The 22,319-nt window shown below is 40.5% G+C and overlaps 1 protein-coding gene across 6 annotated transcripts in view; it reads right to left on the reverse strand.

Annotated features, from left to right (window-relative positions):
* Positions 1-317: 317 nt before the first annotated feature.
* Positions 318-22,319, reverse strand: part of FARS2 (phenylalanyl-tRNA synthetase 2, mitochondrial) — a 244,160-nt gene continuing 222,158 nt past the window's right edge. For all 6 annotated transcript variants that reach the window (XM_061346574.1, XM_061346573.1, XM_061346567.1 and 3 more), the window contains one exon: positions 318-649. In XM_061346574.1, coding sequence (XP_061202558.1) covers positions 511-649 — 139 coding nt within the window. In that variant the 3' untranslated portion in view covers positions 318-510. The remainder of the gene's footprint in view (positions 650-22,319) is intronic.

The following is a 22,319-nucleotide window of genomic DNA, read 5'->3' on the forward strand; positions in this document are numbered from 1 at the left end:
AGAGCCAAACTTTGCAAGATGTACTTCTTGGAAGGTTTCTTACAGCAAAACCTGACATTTCTTACTTAAAAAAGAGGAAGGGATGGGTTTTTCTTCCCTGAGCTAATCTGTGTTTCTGATTTGCTTCACTTGTTACACGGACAGAAGATCCTGTCAACGCAGAAATAATGCCAAGCATTTGCAGTTTAATGGAACCCAGGGACCAATTAACAACACAGAAAACCACCAGGCAGTGTATTTCTTATTGTAACAGGAGGGAAATCTTACATTACTGCCTTTCCCCCTTTTCTTAAAATAAAGTGCCAGTGCTTTGTCAATGATTTCTCAGTAGCAATGTTTATTATCTGGTAGTTTTACCATTGCCCATCTATCAATCATTTTCCATCTGCTAGGATCAGTTACAAACCTCCTCTCTTTATTTGCACCACCCAACCCCAAAAAGAAAAAAAAAAAAAAAAGAAAAAAAGAAAAGAAAACTGCAACTGTCATTAGGGCTTCCAAGCAGTGATGCTAGAACCTGCCCTCAACCCCAAGTTCTCGAACTGCTGATTCTTCAATAGCTTGATGGATGCGATGCACCTCGTCCTGTGTTAAAGTCTTCTCTGGGTGGCGGTAAATGATCCGGTAGCAATGGCTGACCTTCTTTGTCCTACAAAATATAAACCAAAAGAGGACTCATAAATACATTTGCCTGCAAATGCAAATATATGAGGCCAAACACTTACCCTCTGCATCATTTTTTATTTGCGGTCTGATTTTGTTCTTGTTGCTTGAAAATCACTTTAATGCTAAAATACACAGTCTGGAGAGGGGGGACTGAGCTGAATTTTAATTTTGGCAGAGGACTTTGCTGAAGTCCATCTTATACCTCAACTTATAATGAGGTGTGGTTGCTTCTTAGCAGAGCAAGCAAGCCCACAAGAAGGGCTATGCTAATCCCACAGAACTGCTGCTAACACAACTGCTCTCTCATTCTGGCACTAATGGGGCTACCTCAAGGGAGCACTGCACACACATACCCTCTCAGACCAGTGGGGATGCCATGATGGAACCTCTGCACACTGGAAAGCAATGTTGATAGCTAATGCAGAGCATCTCACAAGTCTTGCCATCCAGGCTCCAGCCTGCGGGACAAGACCAAACACACAGCTACAGAGAGAGTGAAATATTCATTTCTCAATTCAGGTAACTACTTTGCTTTTGCTGGAAATTAGAAACAAGGGCAAAATGCGTCTGAAGTATCCATGTGTGGAGAAGGACAGTGATGAAGGGTGAGGGTGGCTGTCACTCCCAAAGTGAAGTGAGCACCACATGACAGCTCTCAGGCACTGGCCACATTGCAGCCAAGATGAGGAGCAGCCCAGGAAACTTGGGGTTTGACACAACCACAGGCACATGTGGCGATGTTTCTTATCCCTTGCTGTGCAAAGGAAAAGGCAAAAGAGAACACAAAAAAGGTATAGACGAAATGATGTGGAATAAAAAGGTATTTAAGAGTTGCTGAGTTAGGCAAAGACAAGTTAATGCAGAACCAGGAGCTAACCAGCAAGTTAAATAAGAGAGCAAAAAGTCTTGCTCTCCATCAAAACCGGGCTGGATTACATAGCTCTTGCAAGGGCATCTCTATAATTCTATAATATTACCAATTTTAAATGGCAGTTGTGGCATCCTTTTTATTTTTAGTTTCAACTGGAGTCCACATTGCTTCTCCTTTCAAAGGTAAACACTCACTTCAGTGAAAGAAAGAAAATCGGAGGGGGAAAATAACAGGAAAACAGAGATCAAGTACTAGGTAGAAGGATCTGGCAGACTGGCAGACCTCTGGATTTAATAGCACAGAAAGGATTCCGCAAGCTCTGGGTCATCTCTCGCCTGAAAATTGCTTCATGTTAGAAACCATGTTCATTACGACTATTTGATTAAAACTAAAGTTATATGTGCTCATACCCAAAGATAACTCTAAAGATACTCATTTCAACTTCAAATCCTACTAAAAACTAGAAACAGCCTCAGAATAGCTATTTGATACCAACTTTGTGCCACCCAACATGAGTTGGAAGCTTGCCCTGCTCCCACTGGCAGTTCATAATAAAAAGGTTATTTCAAATTAAAGCCTCTTTCCTTTTTGTGTGCTCTGAAGATAAAGCAAGTTAAACCTGACTAGCATAGGAAAGGGCAAACTGCATTTCATAAAGTGCTAAGCTGCTGCAGTTAACTGCTAAAAAACAGCCAAGAGCTTTCCCTGGGTACAGGTTAAATACTGTAGAAAAGTGATCTCTGAGAAAAGAGAGGGAGGTGTAACTGTGGAGAAAGTGTTGCTCTGCTCTGCTCCTCTGCAAAACAGGTGAGAGGACAGACCTGGGATATAAGCAAGTTCATGGAATAACAAGGGTTTGGCCAGATGCTACACTGCAAGAAAGAGATTTGAATGAGAGATAGGGATAATGAATTGGGGCTCAACAGAAACACTTCTCAAAACCAGGCTGGCAAATACCATTACAGCTGGTAGTATTTTGGCTTTTAACAGTGCTACAGCAACCCACCTGATCAAGAGCATTTGCAAATTGCTTTGGCTGAAAATATATTTAGAAGATGTAGAATCGAAGGCTTGATCCTTAAGTTTTGTATAATGCAGGAATATATCCCATGATAGAAAACTCATTACCACCATTTAATGTGATGCAAACACAAATTTGCATAAAGCATTCAAGCTGTGATAGGGGTAGCTACAGCACTGTTTTTCCCTATGGTGGTTAACCAAAGGTAATGATTTTTCTCGACCCACGTGTTTACATATCCCCCTCTCTCTACCACAGTGAGCAGTTCACTCATGAGGCAAACTAAACAGGTCAGAATAGGACACAACAGTTTCTTGTGAGTGTTGGAAAACCTCTTTAGGTGGCATTTAAATGAGGAAAGGGTCAAGGTCTTACAGAGCAGCACTGGATGAGAGTTCTGTTAGCTGCAGCTGAAGTTAAGCATGGATGCAGGAGAAATAAAACAGGGATTGCATTCGATACAATTAGTTTTTATTATAGCCAAAAAATGATGTAACAACCAATGTACATGTCTGACTACACGTAACTTCCATGGTTACTATGTTAGTTTTGTTCCACCCTTTAGCTAGGTTTACCTGCATTTTGTTACTAATTAGAAAGAAGGAGTTTAATGGTTCAATGCTATTTCAATAAAAGACACGCTGTAAGTTTCAAAACCTAAAGTACTGTTTTAAGCTAACTTTTCAAGGGAGATGGGGAAGAGTATTTCATGGCTCTTCTGCCCCTAATACTTACCCCCTTGCTCCCAAATAAAATACTAAGACAATGTCATTAACCACTGCTGTCAGCTGCAATGGGAACAATTATTGTCAGCAAACAGTATGTTTGCTGATTCTCTTTCTTGCTTTCCTTTTGTTCTGCAGAGTCACAGAGTGTTTGCCTACCTTAAAGATGGCTCTGCTAATGCATAATGAACTCTCAGCTGCATATCATGCTGCAGCCTGATGATACAGAAGCAGTAGCTCTTTATCTGGGGCAAGAGAAAACGTGAGGCAAAAACCTAAAGTGAAAAAAACAAAAGCTAAACTCTGAGGGCATTGGGCTTTATTTACCTAAACTGCACTGCCAGACAAGTCCGTGTGGTTCAGTCACGCGGACTCCTCTCCCATTAGGCTTCAGCTGATCTTAGTGTCACAAGTCTCCTCTGCACCAGCTTGCAGCTTTCAGGTAATGAAATACAGTGAATACAGTGAAGCACTGCTCAAAGGGAAAAGGAAGACAGGGATTTATTCTGATGCCACAGGAGGAAACACAATACAGTCCATGGACAAACACTGGAGTGACACAATGTCTAATGCTCTTTCATATGTTTTTTGGAGGAAACAGCTGTGCCTTATGATTTTCAGGAACTGGCATATAGCCACCTCCACATGCTAGGGAGCTGCTCACTGCCAGGTCAGATACACTGCATGGGGGCCAACCTGAAGGTCAGTATTTCGGTGTTTCAGCCTGACTCTGAGCACTGCAGAAAATTAAGGTGCCTTATTCTGCCTCTAGTCTAATGAAACAAACATAAAAGCAATCTGACACTGGGACCAGGGCTAGAATGAAAGGGTATGTTAGGCAATAAAAGTTAATACCTATGTGTTAGCTTTCCCTGCATGGAAGTCCACCAAAGGATGTTTAAATACAACTTGGCTAGAAAGCTGATCCCAGAAGTTATCAATAGCAAACCACTAAAACACACTGGGGAACCTGTCTCAGTGGTTAGGTAAGACAAAGACACAGGGTCATTAGATAACCAAAATAAATGCCTGGTACTGGCATTTGTCTCATTCTCATGCAATACTGTAGCAAGAACAAAAATTTCTTCATCCTGTACTTGAAAAAAGAGATCAAAGGGGCAGTGAGTGGGGAAAACCCCCATTTTAAAACTGTGTTCTACTTTCCATCTGTCTTAAAGCACAAGGGCACAGAGAGTTCTGCAGAGAGGTTATACACCTGCTCTTATGTGGTGAGAACAACACAGAAGCAGACATTTTTTCCCTTTTCAACCCTAGCCATTCTATGATTTTTCTAGAGAGCTGCATTTACTTTGAGGAACAGAAAAGTAGAGATGACAATCTCCCACAGCATCAAGGACTGAAAGAGAGTACCATCACTTTTGTACTGAGCAGTGCACTAAGCAGTACTACTCACCTCTACATCTATATTGCACCCTTCCTACAGAATATTATTTAAAATGAAAGATCTACACACATGGTAGCATAAGTATTTGAGATTATTTTCTCTCTCTTAAGTGACTCATGTTTCTGAGGTTCTTTGAGCATCTCCCAGTTCCTGCCATAGCAGTTCATATGCTATATCCCCTCAAAAGATTCATCATATAATTACCTTACATAAACCTTCACACAGTACTCAATGACAACTACACGCTCCACAGAAATCATGTAATGCTCTGAGTATGCATGGAATGACTTTAGGGAATGTCCTAAAAGGGATGATGATGGGAAGAAATTAAAATACTGTTCCATATTAGTACCACCATAGTTGCCAAAGCCATGCAAAGAGCACAGCTTAGGTTTCGTTTTGTGGCTCCAGCAGTTCCAGAATAGTTCGTGTTGTAAGTGGAAATGGAGGGGAATTTTAAACTGCAAGAAGATGATGTAATTACCTTTTCCTTTTTGTTTTATCCATTCAAACCACATCCACCACTATGATAGTAGGCACAACTACTAAATGTTCTACTGTAAATTTTAAACTGACAAATAGCACCCTTTGCTAGGAACCACATAATGAAAAATGGCAAAAGGTTTGTGCTATATACCTTGCTGTCAGTGGCAAATAATCCAATTACCATGGTGATATGCATGTAGAATATAGCAGTAATTCTCTGAACAAAGGCCTTTCCCAAAGATGCACTCTCATCAGCCCTTTCAAATGCTAATACTCCATTTCTCTGGAAAGGTGTATTGTACACAACAGCATATTTAAAAAAAATGGACATGTTTTGGTTTAAGGTGATTTTGATGCTAGTGAAAGGCAGTAGATCATCTCCAGAAGAAAGCATTGTTTTAAACCCACAGAATGCAGGGAACAGCCACTTGTGTTGCTTGTCTTTTCCAGCTGACTCCCGGCTGAGAAGGATCTACAAAGATAGTTCAGGTCAACACAACCATGTTGATATTGTTGACATTGTTTGACCACTGTGGATTTTTTTGGTGGTCACTTTAAAAGAGACGCATGTTTACTAACAGACGGTTGGACTGAAACACTCTTCTACTATTTCACAACATTGAGACTGTAATGGACTTTTTGCTCTTCTCTAATTGGACTTGGTGAAATCTGTATCTGAATACCAAACCCTGAACTTGTCTGGCCTTTTCATTCTTTCTTTCTTTAATATTAGTTCCATCTTAAGTTTTTATCTTAATGTAAAAAACTCTTAATGTAGAAAAAATACCTAAAATTTCTGCAAATAGTCATGTTATTGAGAGAGATAAAAAGCACATAAATAACTCCCAGTAGTTAAAATGAAAAATTAAAACACTTGATAACTTTTCAGCTTCTCAGTCACTGAGATACTGTTAAATAGCCATAAATAGGTTCTAAGCCATTGCCATGTATCCGAAACCCAATTTGGACTGCTTAGAAAGTTTTGCTCATGATTTTCCTTTTCTGCCTTAATCTACTACCTATTTTCTTACATGCAGGAAGAGATACAAACAGATATATACTGAAAAAAAATATTCATAAACATCATCTGAAAGAGCAGGTCTCCTGGCTGTTAGATGCACTCACTAAATGTTGAGTGAAACAATTCAAGCCATTACTTGTACTTTGGCCCCTAATGACCTCTTCCCATTTCAACAGACCATTTTGGTTTGTTGTTGTTGTTACGCCAGCAAAAGAATAGCTAATATGAATGGTGCAGGGCTTTTTTCTGCCATCTCCCACAGAAAGAGAACTCTTGTAAACAGACAGAGTTACACAAGGAACTGAGTGTTTCCCTTGTGCCCTGTTACAGTAGTCTCAGTAACTAGCCAAACAATACAGTCAACCCATCTCAGATCCAAGCACTTCCCATTAAAAAGCTCTTAAGCCTCACAGCATCAAAAGTAATGGAATCCATTACACGCAGGCAACAATGAAATATCACTAGGGTGAAGAATAAGGAGAAAAATATCGTTCTCCATTATACCAAAAGAAAATCCAATGTCCCCACAGGATCATAAGCTAACTATGACACAGACTTTTGCTGCCATGGAAGGCTAGAAAAATCCTGCAAAGCCGTGGGGTTTGGGATTGTGAGTTTTTTTGCTTTTGTTTTTAATAAAATGACTCATTGATTCCTTGAAGAAAGCAATGATTGATAGCTGTGAAGCAGGTATGAAACCAGTTCTCAAGCGGATGTATTCCAGCATCAGTGATGACTCTTTGTCCTCCAATTTTCCTCTCTTTGGGAAAATCACCTATCAAGCACAGATAACAGAATTCCCATCCTATCTGATCTATGCCAATACCGAGGAATCCACTCCACATGGATTTAAACCTAGATGTGACCTAGTTCATCCTGTAAGATGAACTTTGTGCTCTCAGTTCATACTGGGCCTACTCAATTTTTAGGGACTCACCACTCCATCTACTGAGTCAGCTCAAAATCCTGCTCTAAGTCCAGGAAGATTCAAAAGTAAGCTGAAGATTGAATATTTTCAAGACTTGCCTTGCTGTCAGCATAGTAACCCTGGAGCACTCATCATGCTAGATAGATTGAACATTATGCACTTTCAACAGAATGAGTCTCTCAACTAACCAAGGCTGAGCTTTTCAGGAATAAAAGCAGGCCTTGCGGTGGGCATGTACACAAAGATAAGAACATATGCCAGCATGTGAGGCTTAGAATAAGGTACAAAAACCTACTTTTTCTTATCTTAGGGTTATCACTACAACAGCTATAAGAGCTGCACAAGTAGAATAAAGATAGGAACAAGCCAACTTTCTGATTAAAACACATTCAAAATCCAGTGAAATAACTTCTACTCATTGCTGTGTCAAATGAGAAAAGTTTGTTTGGTAAAATACTGAAGACAATTTTATATCCTGAACATAGAAAAATAATTGGATGCTGAAAGTAATGGAGAAAAAGTGAAGGTCTCAGCATCAGACAGGACAGAATACCTGTACAGCACAGGGTTTTAGGAGGTGTCCTTCGACAGCAGGTTGAAGGAGGTTATCCTGCCCCTTTGCTCTCGTGAAACCTCCCTTGGAGTATTGTGTGCAGCTGTGATGTCCATAAAAAAGGACATGGATCTGTTGGAGCAAGTCCAGAGGAGGGCCACGAGGATGACCAGGGGACTGGAGCACCTCCATATGAGGATTGGCTGAGAAAGTTGGGGCTGTTCAGCCTGGAGAAGAGAAGGCTGCATGGAGACCTCATAGCAGCCTTCCAGTATCTGAAGGGGGCCTACAAGGATGGTGGGGAGGGACTCTTCATTAGGGACTGTAGTGACAGGAAAAGGGGTAATGGGTTAAAACTTAAACAGGGGAAGTTTAGAGCGGATATAAAGAGGAAGTTCTTTACTGTGAGGGTGGTGAGGCACTGGAATGGGTTGCCCAAGGAAGCTGTGAATGCTCCATGTGTGGTGGAGCATGGTGGTGTTCAAGACCAGGTTGGACACAGCCTTGGGTGACATGGTTTAGTGTGAGGTATCCCTGCCCATGGCAGGGGGGTTGGAACTTGATGATCTTAAGGTCCTTTCCAACCCTAACTATTCTATGATTCTGTGATTTTGCTTCACTTTGCCTAGGTTTGACTGAAAAGGCTCTGTGTCAAATGCTTTTCAAAGTCTAATCATGTTTTCACCAAAACAAAACTCAAGGGGCAATAGTTTTTTGTTATTTGTTGTTTAAAAATTAACCACTAGAGGCTTAAACATTCTCCAACCCAGCAAACAAATTTGGGTCTCATGGGAACTGCCATCTAAGTTCCTTCACTTTCTCCTTGCCTGTGTGGTTCAGAACATATGGCACAACAACCTGAATTCAAGGGAATCTGAATTCTGAATCTTCCAGAGCTCAAGGCAAAAGATGCCTATGATGGATCACCTCCTCTCTCTCAAAAGGAACTTGGCTGACATAACTCATGAGGAAATCAGAGCACACAGAGAAGAACAGAAGCATGCGATACCTGGAAGTACCGGAAGCTGAAGCATTTTGGCCTCTACAGAAGAATTTATGTTCAGTGAGTAAAACCACAACAAATACACGCATTTGCTGTCATTGATGGCTCTCTCACTTTTTTCACATTTCTTTTGGCCTCCTAAATCCCTAGTAACTTAGTGGCAGAATGAAGCAGCTTCAGCAGCAACAGATGCTGGTGGTCGGGCAGAACTTCATGAATCAGGTATCTCATTCAAAAACCCTTGTGCCCATCCAACGCAACTGGCTAGCACTGGAGTGGCTCAGGGAAACAAACTGTTTGCAAAGAGTAACTCTGGAAGGCACACTGTGTTTGCAGAGTTGTTGTTCTTCTTGTGCAGAGATGTTATATTCATCTCCCTCTGACCATAGTGTACAGGTAAGAGGATGGAAGAGGTTCTGGTCCTACTTTTGTCAAACAGCAATATTAATGACTCCATAACTGGTCATTAGCCATAAGAGTAATGCTAAAGTTTCCAACCATTGGCAACTGAAATGCCATCTGGAACCACTTAAGAGTGACAACCTATCTCAGTAATCTGAAAAAATCCAACACAAGAGGTGAATTTGGACTCTTTCAAATGCTATCTAAAATATTTATAGAAAATAACGTTAAGTGTGATACCTTTTCAGTTCTTCAGAGTGAAAGATCAAAGAAGAGAAGTATAAATATTTAGCAGTTTTTTTCCCCCAACTAGATGTTAATACTAAAGGCTACAAAAAGTATTACTGAAAATAACATCACTGTCAAATTAAAACATATTTTGTAATACAGTAAAAGGGGAATTTATATACGAAATAAAAAAAAAATCTCTAAGAAAAGATGGATGGGGGTGACAGCTGGTTCAGATGTATCTCTGCAGGGCACTACCAGGAATCAGGGGCTACACAGTTAGATGGCAGACAAGGGCATGGGAAGGACTGAATGCTGTTTCAGGTACTTGTATAGATGTCATCACTGAGATTAGTGGTTTTGTCCTAACCATGCCAGGAGCTAGGTGTTTAAGTTCTCTTTAGACTTACTGAAGTTGAGGTAAGGAGGAACATGGCTCTGGCCTCAGATCAAGAACCTAAATGATTTTCACAAGATCACACAGCAAAGCAATGAGAGAGGGGGTGACTTGGATAAATGTGGGCACAGACCATTTGAGTTACCCTTCTTTCAAGTTACTCCTGCCATGCACACGTGCTTCCAGCCACCCTTCTTTTCTGCAAATTGTACAGCAGCCCTGGAAACAAAATAGTCTACAGAAGGAAAAAGCAACTCACCCCATATACAATGGATAGGGCAGGGAAAAGTGCAGAGCCAGCATTAGGATAACCAAATCAGCTGTTAAGTGACAAACAAATCCCATATCAGGAAAACACAGGATGGGGAGAAGAAGGGAGCAGGAAGGGATGAGTTAACCTGAGACCAGAAAACAGAAAGGAGTTAAAAACTGAAAGCAGAGGTTAAAAGAAATCATACACATCATTTCATGTGTAAAAGCAACACATTAAAAGTGCCTACCCACACCCTGGGCAGCCCACAGCACTAAAAGGCAACTTAAAATAATTTGTATCTGTGTGCATGTAAATATAGGGGGTTTCTCAATGGAGCTGCTTACAGTATCTGTTAAAGCTGGTGAAAATTCTGCAGCCACTTGCACAATTAAATGTTGTTTACTATCCTCTTCCAGTCCACACTTTATTAGTAATCTCAGAACTGTCAGGTTCTACAGCCTTAATCTGGCTAACTGGATTTGCTTTGGAGATGCAGAAATTCCCCACTTACCCTCTCCAAGGGCAGTGTGGTTCCACACAGACAGTCACAAGAAACCTGTTGTCATTGCTTTTCTGACAGTTGCTGCCTTGGGAAGAAAACTCAGAAAAAGCCCTCAAAGTAAGGATAACTACTGGCCAGCAGATTACAAAAATACTGTTAACACACAGGAAAAATGTCTGGCTGGGTCCCATTTACACAAGGTTTGGATCACGATGATAGGCAAAGAGCCTGTGTCATGTAGGTGAGGCTTGACTGGTTATTTTGAGTATAAAGATGGGGAAAACGTCATAGCAGCATTAAAACTAGGCAAATAATGACAATATATACCAATCGGGTGCACTGGCCAGAACTTTTAAAGCTGTCAAAATGAGTACGATTTTGCAAAATTCTAACTGCTATGTTTGGCATGTTGTCCCCTTAGTATTATGTCTACTCTTTATGAAAAGACAAATGAAAAATGTGAATATGATAGGGTGTATGCATAGTGATCACCTCCTACAGAAAGATGATATAAGCATCACGCAATAAAACACTGTGTGGGCACGCAGACTAAAATGTCAGGGTACAGAATGAGATGCATCCTTCTAAGTACAATGAAATTATTGGCCTGCCATGCAAGACAGAAAAGAAAGTCATGGAGACATTATACTAGGAAGATCAAAATACTGTTTTTGCTAAGACTTTACTAAAAAAGGCCTAGTGATCCTCTCACTAGCAGGAATTAATCTTAGCAAAGAAGGGATAAGATTTACAGACCAGAATGAGGAATACACAGGAAGCACTAGAGTAAATCAAATGTTCTCAAATTGTCCAACAGATGAACTTTGCTCTAAATACTTCAGGAATGAGCAGAATAAATCTCAAAGCTGCTATCAGTTGTCTTTGAGAGTTCATGGAAGACAAGTAAGCTACCGAATGTTCGGAAAAGGTCAAACAGAGTGCTTATTTTTGAAAATGAAACAAAATCAACAACAAAATACAGGAAGCCATAGTAGGTTATAGACTATTTACGTACATTCCCCAAAAGACTCTGTGCAGATAACCAAACTACTTGTAAGCACACAATGGAAATAAAAAAGATGAAAAACAGAAAACATGGATGTATCAACCACATCTAGTCAAGACAACCTAATCTCCCTCTATAAATGGGTAACAGGCTAATAAAGAATCAATAAATGAAACTATGAATTGCAGGAAGTAGAAAACACCATGAGGGGCAGGTGCATGTGTAGAGGTGTGTATGTGCATATGGCACATACCTTCACAATCAGCTAAAACAGTTAAGAAAAAATGGTCTAAGATCAATATTCCACAAAACATGGATCCATGGCAGCTGCAAGCAGTTCTAGACTAAGCTGAAAAATCTTTGGAAAAGTTTTTATAAGTTATAATGAAAAGTGGAAAAAAAGAATAAAAATACTAAATCAAATTCATAAAATTAGGTAGTACAAAATCTGTCCTCCTAGAAGTTTCACCTTGTAGTGAGTTGCATGAAAGCAGATGGGAAAACTGGTGATCAATACAATTACCACTAAAAGGTGATATTCCAAATGGCTGGAGTAGCTGCCAATATTTTGTTTCTGGAAGCAGTTATCCTCAGTTCATAGAGAAACCTGGAGGGTCATTCTTACAGGGCTCTTCATCCTGGCTCCCAGATGATGGAATATTTTCATGAATGGAATAGGCAATGCAGCAGAAGTGTTTGTTAACTTGAAAATTACATTCAGCTGGGTAAAACTGGAAGTATAACTGAAGACAAAATTAGAAGAATTTTGACAAACCGGAAAAGTTGAAGGATACAATTCAAGCAGGACCTGAAGGACAAGAAGAACTCTAAGTTTCTGTATGTACCGAAGAACAATTAGCTGCACGCAGAGAGGATGGAGAACAACTGGATATAGAGCAGTGCTACACATAGCACCTAAGGACTACACAGAATCACGAGCTGATGGTGAACCTGTGATGCTGTTGTCCTGCTTTAAGCTAAGCAAGCACCACTCTGACAAGAACTGCTGGAATGCAGCCGGAGTGACATCCTTCTGCTCCACACAACAGTAAGCTGCTGGCTTAGCTGAAGTACCCTCTCCACACCTCAGAAGAGATGTGAGGCAACAGGAGACAGATCACTGGGGAGCAATGAGAACAAGCAGATGTCTATTATAAGGAAATTATAAGGAAAGACTGAGAGAACACAGGTTGCTCAGCATAAGGAAGAGAGAGCATGAAAACACCCTTCAAATACATAAAATGCTGCTGCACATAGTTAGGTAATAATCTGTTCATCAACATTCACAAGTGGCAGGAGCTGAAAGCAATGAGCTCATATTGCAGAAATGTTCACTTGAGAGGCGGTTGGGGTCTCCGCTGCTGGAAATCTTTAAGGACTGGTTATACAAGTGTCTGTCAGGAATGCTATAAGTAGAGCTGTTTTGGAGTAGGAGGATGAACTAGGTGGCAGTACTCTTCAACTCTTTAGCATAAAATAATGTTAACCATCTTTAAAATGCAGAAAGTTACTTGAGTAGCAAAGATAGCTCCTTGTGGCTCCAACTGAATACACTGTGTATTTGTTCCATTGAAAGGAGATGGGGAAAAAAGCCTAGTTCAAGAAGTCGAGGTCTCAAAACCACTGCTGTTATACCTGGCAACCTAGTGTTTCCACCAATGAATTTCCAGGAAATAAAGCAAAGAGGGAAAACCTTTGATAAGGAAACAACAGACTCCAACAGACTGAGAGGGGAAAGGAATCCACTGAAAATGATGTAACCTCTTTAGGTCAGCAACCCTTTCATTAGCCTTATAGGCCAATGTTAAAATACAGCAGATAGGAAACCAAACTGCTGCTGAATTACCTTTCACTACTTAAAGCCAATAAAAAACAAAACAAAACTTCCCAGAAAAGTCCCTCTGTAAGGCAGCATCCCAAAGGGAGATGTCACTCAGCTGCTTGTCCCCTTTCTGAGGCTGAGAGATGCCTTAGAAAAAGCTCTAAGGAATAGCCATGGAAGCTGCTGCATATTTTTGATAGGCTGAACTGCATCTTTTTTTATACTTCTTTGAGTTGATATCCAGAGGTTAACCCTTTGCTTTCAGCTTTCCAAGATCCTATTTAACTCCAGGCAATCTTAAAATAAGGTCAAATCTTTCTTCTAACAAAAAAAACGTTGCAAACAAGCCTGCTGGAAATCTACACCTCAAGGCAGTTTGGGGATGCCCAGGGAGTAGAAGACATCTGCTACACCAATCCTTGAGGAAAGGCTGGTTGGCTCTGAGGAGAACAAACTTTGGGGACTAGGGACTTTTGACATAGAAGGTGATTAACTTTATGACCTGTTGCAGGTAGAGAGACTGAAAAATACAGAGGAAATGCCATGTCCTAGGACATACTGCAGATCAGCTAATCTCATAATAGAAATACATAGAAATATAATAGAAATCTCATCTTTTGGAACCTCAGTATAATGCTCTGAATAACCAGCCATGTTTCCCTTTTATTCATACATGTTATCCTGGCCTCCAAATGTTCACTCCTTTGGTCTTCTATATTAATTCACTGTACCTCTTCCTTATGTATACAGTAGCTGTGAGGGAGGAACTGCCTTTCATTTTATGTACCTATACTCCCTTTTGCAGAAAGAAATGAGAGGCCACAACTCTGCTACAAGTAAAAATAACCCCATATAAGAATATGCGTATAAAAGTGCATATATACACTCATTGCCATGGCTGCAAAGGCTAGTTTATTATTAAACTTTGCAAGTTTGCTTGGACCAATAAGATCACCAGTTTGGGGGAAATCTTGATGTTTGCTCAATCTTTTGCAGGGGTTAAATGTTGATCTCATAAAAGTTCCATTGCATATCTGCTCTTTCATTCTTACATGAAATATGAAGTTGCCAAGGAACAAATTAACTATTTATGACTTATGCCTGTACAGTAACAAAGAATGGCTTAATGGGGGCATGTACTGCTTTGAGAGTACTGCAGTCTGTTCCCTGGAGACTCTCTTAAACAGATTTAAGATGTATACTCTCCTTTTTCGTCAAAAATAAAAGATTAAATACCTGACACGATTGTCTAAGTCATAGCAAAAAGACTCACACATGTCACAAGCTCTTGCACCGTAGTCCCACATATGTGCCTTGTAGGTAATTCAGAGTAGACTGCATACAGCTGTACCCACACAGCAACTATAAACCCAGACTGCTAACTCAAATGAACTCAAGTTACTCTTACATTGCTAACTTTAGAGTTATAGAAGTGGACACTGGTATTTACTACACATAAGACACAGCAATTTGGTGGCATAACTTTAAAAACCACCACCTCTGCTAGTAGATCTTCGTTTGCACTATGGTAACAAACAAGGAATGGGATGCTCCTTCTGAGCTTACAGGTAGCTAAACCTGAACAGTCACCTTGCCAAGTATCACCAGGAGGTCACACCATTAAGATTCTGAGTTTGTTCTCTGCTTAATTCTTGTCACACCTAGCCAGGATAGCTGGTGTTCTAACACTGTGTTTTGAAATATACACAGTACCAAAGAATATGAAAATTATTAGGTCTACTGCTGAAAGGGTTGCAATGCCACTCATGCTCCCTTCTGAGTCATCTGCATCCACCATATCTCTCCACCACCCTCAGGTGCACAACCTCTTCTCCCCAGCCACTGCTCTACAGAGATGACTGAACAAACACAGGTACTGGGTGTGTGGGTTCAGTGAGGGAATACATCTCCTTAAAATGGAAGACATGACAGAGGAAACACTATAGCCCTTAAAGAGGAAGAAGAGGGAGAATAAAATAACCCTGTGACATTTTGCATTGTAGTCTCTACCAAAACATGGAAGACACAGAGACACAGTCTGGACAACTCAGTAAGATCAGACTGCTGAGCAGCACAGTGTAGATAAAAGGGAGAGACATCTGCAGATCTCAGTCCTGAAACCCACACACTTTTCATAGGTAGGATTTAATCAGTATCATAATACTTGATGCTTATTGTGATTTCCCTTTAGCACCCATATGAGGAAAAGTTAAAACAATCTCACCCTTCACTAGAATAAACCCACTGCAGAAGTTGAAGATCAGTCCAAAGCGTGTGTTGCATGAGACTTGGACAGTTGTAAAACAGGCAAAATATTTATAAGCACTTCTAAGCTGGATGAGAGCTTCTTTCATTGCTAGCACATCTGCACTGGCAGCGACAAGCTTAGTTGCTTGTGTCTCAACAGATCTCAGTTCTGGTTCTGTATATCCACAATACACCATAGAAACTCCACAGGGAAGCAATGAAAGAATCTGGATCAGTGTGAGCACTCGCCCACAAAGCCCATGCTTAGATCCATACTGTGTTGGATCAATTTGTATTTGTTACTCTTTTTTTTATTATTTTTTAAGGTTGAGCCTGTATCTATTTTCTTTTCCCCCAGTACTGGGTGAACATTTCAGTAGCACACAGGTGAGTTGATAAAACTGAGCAGCAGTGCTGTTTGCACAAATGCTTCTTCAATCCTGTCTCCAAGTGCTTCTCAGATTTGCCCTCCTGTACTAAACCAGCATATCTGCCTGAGTGGCTGCATGTGTGATGAACCACACTAGTCAGCTGATGTGGTTGAAAATGACCAGGTAGAAAAAGAAAAAAAGACACATATTCCCAATCTGGTTTACTGAATGGGCACACCAATCATTGTGCCAGCACACTGTGGGGATGAGAACAGTGCAAACAAAGACTTATGCTGTCAAGAGAAACACAACATGGAAACAGGGGCTAAAATCACAAGCTGGTAATTCACTGAATCCACATAAGCCCTAAAGCACATCCCTTCCTCCTCCCCCCCTCCAAGTTCATGTGGAAACATGTTATACATTATGCTCAACATGCAAGATATAAGGGAGAGGAAAAAGCCCATCTGGCTATGCCCAAATGCTGCTGAGTCCAACCTCCTGACCTGTTCCAAACCAAAGGCAATTGAATGACATCTCTTTCTGCTGAGGATTCAGCTGACATTTTACAAAACAAGGAGGACAGGTCCCTGAGTAGCAGTGTTTTAAAACTGATCAGCAGAAGCAGCCAAAACCAACGATGCACCAGTTTAGCTTGGAAACGAATGAGTGTTCAGGACAACATGAGAAGAGCTATGTAAAAACAGCTATGACAGCTGAACTTTGTAACAGTGCAAACTCTTTTGTCACCAGCTAAGCCTGAGGTCAGTGAGCAGACCTTATGTGTGTAGGGTCCTTCAGAGGGCCTCTGCTGTAGCACAAATTTCATCCTATGCAAGCGAAGTTCTCCCTTCTGGCAAATGTGACACAGATCCTGGGAAGAGAAACCTCTGCTTGTAAGCTTGCTCTTACAGTATTTCATCAAATACAGCAGCAATGCTTATGAGGTTACTGCCATTAAAGATGAATCTGTTCAAGATCATTGCCTTTAACTACTCGCTGGTACTGTGGGACATCAGCCAAAGCTGTTTAGCTTTCAGAGGTAAAGAAGCAAGGCTGGATAGAGTAGGGTGTGGGGATCAAGAGAAAGAAATACTAATGGTGAATCACTTCTCTGCTGGTAGAAGTTATGGTTACCTTTAATGAACAGTTCCATGGAGGATGTGAGATAGTCTAAGTAGGACTGTTATGAAACTTAACTATGAGATACTTTGAGTAACGATCTATAATGCTGCTAACTGGATTCAGTAAGTTGTTGAGTCATTACCATATAAGACTGGGTTGCTCTGAATGGCATACAAAATCCATATGGTTAGAGATACTGAGCGGTTTGCTTTTGGTTAGAGAAGATGAAAATGAGCACACATGTACATGGATTTTCAAGAATTAAAAAAAAAAAAAAAATTACCCACAATTACATACCATTAACACTAACATTATTTGTCATTTAATTAAAGATATCCTGTGATAGAGAATTAGCAGGCATGAAATCAGCATGGATCTTTGATGTTTGGAGAAAAGAATACAGTAAGTTCTCTGCACTGATATATCTGTTATGGCATCAACTCAAACTAAAATTAGGACCAGGCAGAAAGATGCTGGGTATTACATATAAATCACTGATCTTTCACCTCTTAGAATATTTTCACATTCAAGCAGATACTAAATGAGCTGAGAGCTTAACACAAAAAAGAGAAGAACTTACAAAAGCACCACTACGGATATAATTCATTCTGGAGTAACTACTCAAGCAAAGACCCAGGGCTGAGCTAGTCAGACAACTCTATTATCTCTCACCTGAAGAAAGTGTGATTAGTGGAGGAAATGTCACATTTACACTTAGAAATTGTTTCAAAGACAACTTGTATCTTTTGGCACAACTCACCCGTTTTAAAAATACTGTAAGAGAGAGAGGCAAAGACAGCAAAGAGCAGTCCTTTTTACGATTTCTCACCCTTGCATTAAGCCACTGAGTTTAGCTTGAATATTCAGTATCTCAGCAGTTGGCACTTCCCAGGCAGTGGTGCTGAATTGCTCTCTGCTGATCCTCAGGGATACAGCACTGGGGCTCTTGGAGAGGAAGGCTCCCCACACACTACCTGTGCAGTGCCTACCACCCTGTGTAGCATCAGTGAGCAGTGCAGCACAGATCAGCAGGACAAGGAGCAAGGGGAACGGCATCTTCATGACTCCTTTTGCTGTGAAGGAGGAGAGGTGGTCTCTGCAGCTACTCTGTAGCTTGTGGGAAGGTGACAAAGGCAGTCAAATTGGATGGGGAAGAACATTTACTAACAAATAAGCTTCTCCAGTGATTTTCCTCAAAGGTGACATTGACATTATTGCATATAAAATGAGTGTCTTCTGAACATGTCCTTGCACACTCATCACAAGAAGAATCAGAGACTTATTCCTAATGGCACCACTGTCTTGAGCACTGCAACATTCATGACCATTACACATGGTCACTACACTGCCTTTTGTGTTGTTTTTGTTTGGTTGGTTGTTTTGTGTGTGTGTGTGTGTTTTTGTTGTCGTTGTTTTGGGGCGGTGGGTGTTTGTTTTGGTTTTTGTTTTGTTTTGGTTTTTGTTTTGTTTTTATTTAATGGCAACTACTCTCAGTCTCTTTCTGTCTTTTCACTATCTTTTTTCCTTGTACTTTCTTTTGCTTGGCATTTGCTGGCATTGAGCTATGAATCCTGTACATGAAGCCAACTGAATTTACTTGGAAAATTCAAGGGAAAGGAGCTGTGAAAACTATCCAAAAACTACTTTCAGCATAAAAGTACCAACTTCATGGTCCTCACTTGCAACTCCATGCAAACACCATACAAACTATAGAAGCATAGGGCAGATTTGGAGAGGATTCATAATTCCACCTGTGTTGTGTTTGTAGGTGACACTTCTCTTTCTGCTTCATAACAATAGCACCATTTGTGGGTTTTTTGTTTTGTTGTGGTTGTTTTTCTTTTTTTTTGCTTCCCAACCAGAGAATCATAGCATGACTTAAGTCGGAAGGGAGTTCTACCCCCTTGCCATCTGCAGGAACACCTTCCACTAGACCAGGTTGCACAAACTCCTTCCAAACTGGCATTGAACATTGGCAGGGATGGGGTATTTACTACTTCTTTGGGCAACCTGTTCCAGTGCCTCACCACCCTCACAGGAAAGAACTTCTTCCTTATATCTAACCTGAACTTCCCCTCTTTAAGTCTGAACCCATTATCCCTTGTCCTATTGCTACAGTCCCGCATGAAGATGAAAATTTACCCTCTCTAGTGTTATAAACATACCTGTGCACACACAATAACCCCAGTAAACCCCTATCTTTGCCCTTTCTGTCCAGGACAAGCGCACTTGCCTTCTCTCTGCTTTCTCCAATGAGCAGAAACTAGACACGCTTGGTTTTAAGAAATAGAAAGCAGCTCTGAAAGGAGACTCCTGGAAGCAAAGCACTGATAGAAAGAACTAGCTTGTCTTCTGCTAGAAGCCAAGAAGAATAGCTCAAGAATTACAGACAAGGCCAAAATGAAATTTAAGTATACTCACATTCTGTGTATTCACACTACTGGGTCAGCTCAACTGCTGAAAGCAACCATGTCCCTGTTTTTATCCATACCAGCAATACAATAAAATACATCAGCTTAAACTGCTCCAGTTAAAAATACTGAAGAATGTGAAAACTTCCAGCCTATGCAGATTATCAGAGAGGTGGCAATTCATACAGCAACAAAAACTGGATTAATTCCAATAAATTCATACCTTATTTATAGCAGCCTGGCCTGCCTAAACTAATGTTTTAATCTCTGACAAACACCAGACATCTCTGACCATGACAGGATATCAGAAGGGGAAGCAGGACTGAGAAGGACAACGAGAAGGAGTCATGTCATACAATGAATCATTTAACTTCTTTGCCTGTGAAGAGAAGTGAAGGCACCTCAGCCTTCCTAAGAAGCTCAATTCAGTAGAAACTCCCATCCAAATAAAGGGCTCTGAAATCCTTGAAGAATGAAATATAAGCACTTGGCACACCTGGATTTTGTGTGCAAGACCGTCACTGTGAATACCAGTAGCCCTTCTGCAGGACTGCTGAGCTCTGAGACAATGTGGCTTCTCAGAGGTAATCTGTCAGTGTGGAGACAAAACTCCTACTGTGAACTTTAGAAAATAAGAAGGGTAAAATTTTGTGCACAAATGCTTTACAATGTATTGTAGTAATATCTTATCTGTTAAATTTTCCTCTTCAACAGATATTTCAATATAGAATAAAGCAGTCTATTATGAAACATCTGAGCAGACTTAAATGGGCAGTTTATTAGACTTGAGAGCAATGACTAACAGTTGATCTGTCACCCTCAAGCTTAACAGGTAATAAACAGTCTGCTTGCCCTTATCCATCATGGTAAGGAGAGCAATAGGTCCAAACACAAACACGATTAGCCTAAACTGCAATCTTTCATGTGGCAATGGCTGGAAAGGTTGCCTGCAAGATTGAAAGGCAGTAACCAACTATTTTTTTCATGAAAAGGACAGTCTTCAAGTAAAGTTAAGGGGCATCCAAGTGACCTCTCTGCTAGACATCCTCCAAAGCCATGGATTATTCTCTTCCTGCAGCAAATACCACAACCTCTTCCTCTGGAAAGAGCAAGCAGCAAGGCCTTCAATAGCAACTGGAGCTGAAGCAGCCCTACTCACTCCTGTGGCAGCAGCAGCCCTGATTTTGTGCAGACAAATGATAGAATGATAGGTAGGCAGCTGAAGCACAACCCTTCCCTCTCTGCTTTCTTTTTTTTTGGAGGACAGGTTTTTATGTAGATTAGTCCCCTGATTTAGTTCACGGATTTGGATGCCATGACACAGGACATGGCATGAGCCAGGAGTGAGGAGTAGGAATGGTTCATCAAAACTCAAGTTTTCTCCATACCTAGGATCACAGTTCCAGCACCAAACTTAGAGAATCTGCCAGCTCAGCTCCTGCCTACTTTGGGCTCTCACAAGCAACCACCAGAGCAAGTTATCTTCAGTACCACCTAGGCCCAACTTTTGAAAGCCTTAACCTAGCTTTCTTAAGTTTGACTGAAAACATCCTTAATACCTCTCTAACTTCAGTGTAGCTATTGCAATGTAAATGATAGTGCTTCCTAGTAACCCAAAGGCAAATTGAGAGAACTCTGGTGTGTTCAACTTGTGATATATTCATTTTGTAAGCAAATTTTGTTCTGTTCCTCATAGCTGAAGAGATTCATGGGAGAGCAAGTAAAGGTCTGTGGGATTTGGGATGTTTGTCTGCCTTGAGGCATAAGTGTTTTCTTTCAGAAATGTGACAGCCATCAAACAATCACAAAATAGAGCCACGATTAAACAAATGGTCGCAGCTGAGCAGGGGGATGCCTACAAGGAGTAAACCTGCCCTGCTTCCTTGGAAAGTGTGCAGCCCGTGCCATGTTCTGTACTGCTGTGTTAAGACTGTTCCCTGTCCCCAAATGGGCTTTCTGAAAGCAAGGCAAGCCTTTTATTTATATCTTACTTTTACATTTTTAAAGAGACAACTGTGATTTTTCAAACAATTAATTAAAAGACCACAAAGAACCCACATAAATATTAAGATTGAATTTGTGGGAAGCAACTACATAGCTTGGTTTAACTTTCATGCTAGTAGATCTTTCTACTGAAAAGCGAAGTAAATAAAATTGGGAAAATGGAAATGCAGTCCTAACGGATGTGTGTTATTTAGTACATATGTTCTATAATACAACTATATACTCTTATATTTAACAAAACAGTACTCAAGTACAGTTCAGAAAGAAAAAAAAACACAATCCAAGTACTTCCAATACTTTTGTGTTAGCTGAAAATTGCCAGTAATTTTTGTTGCAAAAACATTTTCCTTGCACTTTCAATGTTCCTCTGAGATAAGAGCAAAAATACTTTAACTGTGAAAATGATCCATTTTACAGGCGCTAAACTATTTTTAAACCCTACTCTTCAGTCTGCTCCTCTATGCCTAGATCATCAGTAATTTATTTGTGAAATTCCCTGAGGAAGGGAATTTGGAAAAGAAAGGTAGGTGGGAAGCAAAACAAGCCCTACACACACACACATATATATTCCCTAGAGGGAAAGTTTCTAAGTGCCAAATTCTGACACCTGACACAAAACAAACATCACCTCACTATTAACCATGGTTCTGTTGAAGTCAGTGAGGTGCCCAGTATTACCATGAATAACAGAACCAAAATGTAATGCTAAACATTCAGAATACAGCAGAAGCAGCATAGTTAGCAAAGTGTCACATCCATCTATCCCATGATATAAATCACTGTAAGGTCACAGAGGAAAACCAGGCAAAGTGTAAGTAGGAGGGCATGACTGCTGACTCCACTTGAGATGAAAAGGAGTAACACCACAAAAT

The sequence above is a fragment of the Neopsephotus bourkii genome, unplaced genomic scaffold (assembly GCF_033783945.1).
Source record: "Neopsephotus bourkii isolate Nb327-2 ecotype Australia unplaced genomic scaffold, CSIRO-AGI_Nbou_v1 NB_272, whole genome shotgun sequence".
Classification (NCBI taxonomy): Eukaryota; Metazoa; Chordata; class Aves; order Psittaciformes; family Psittacidae; genus Neopsephotus; species Neopsephotus bourkii.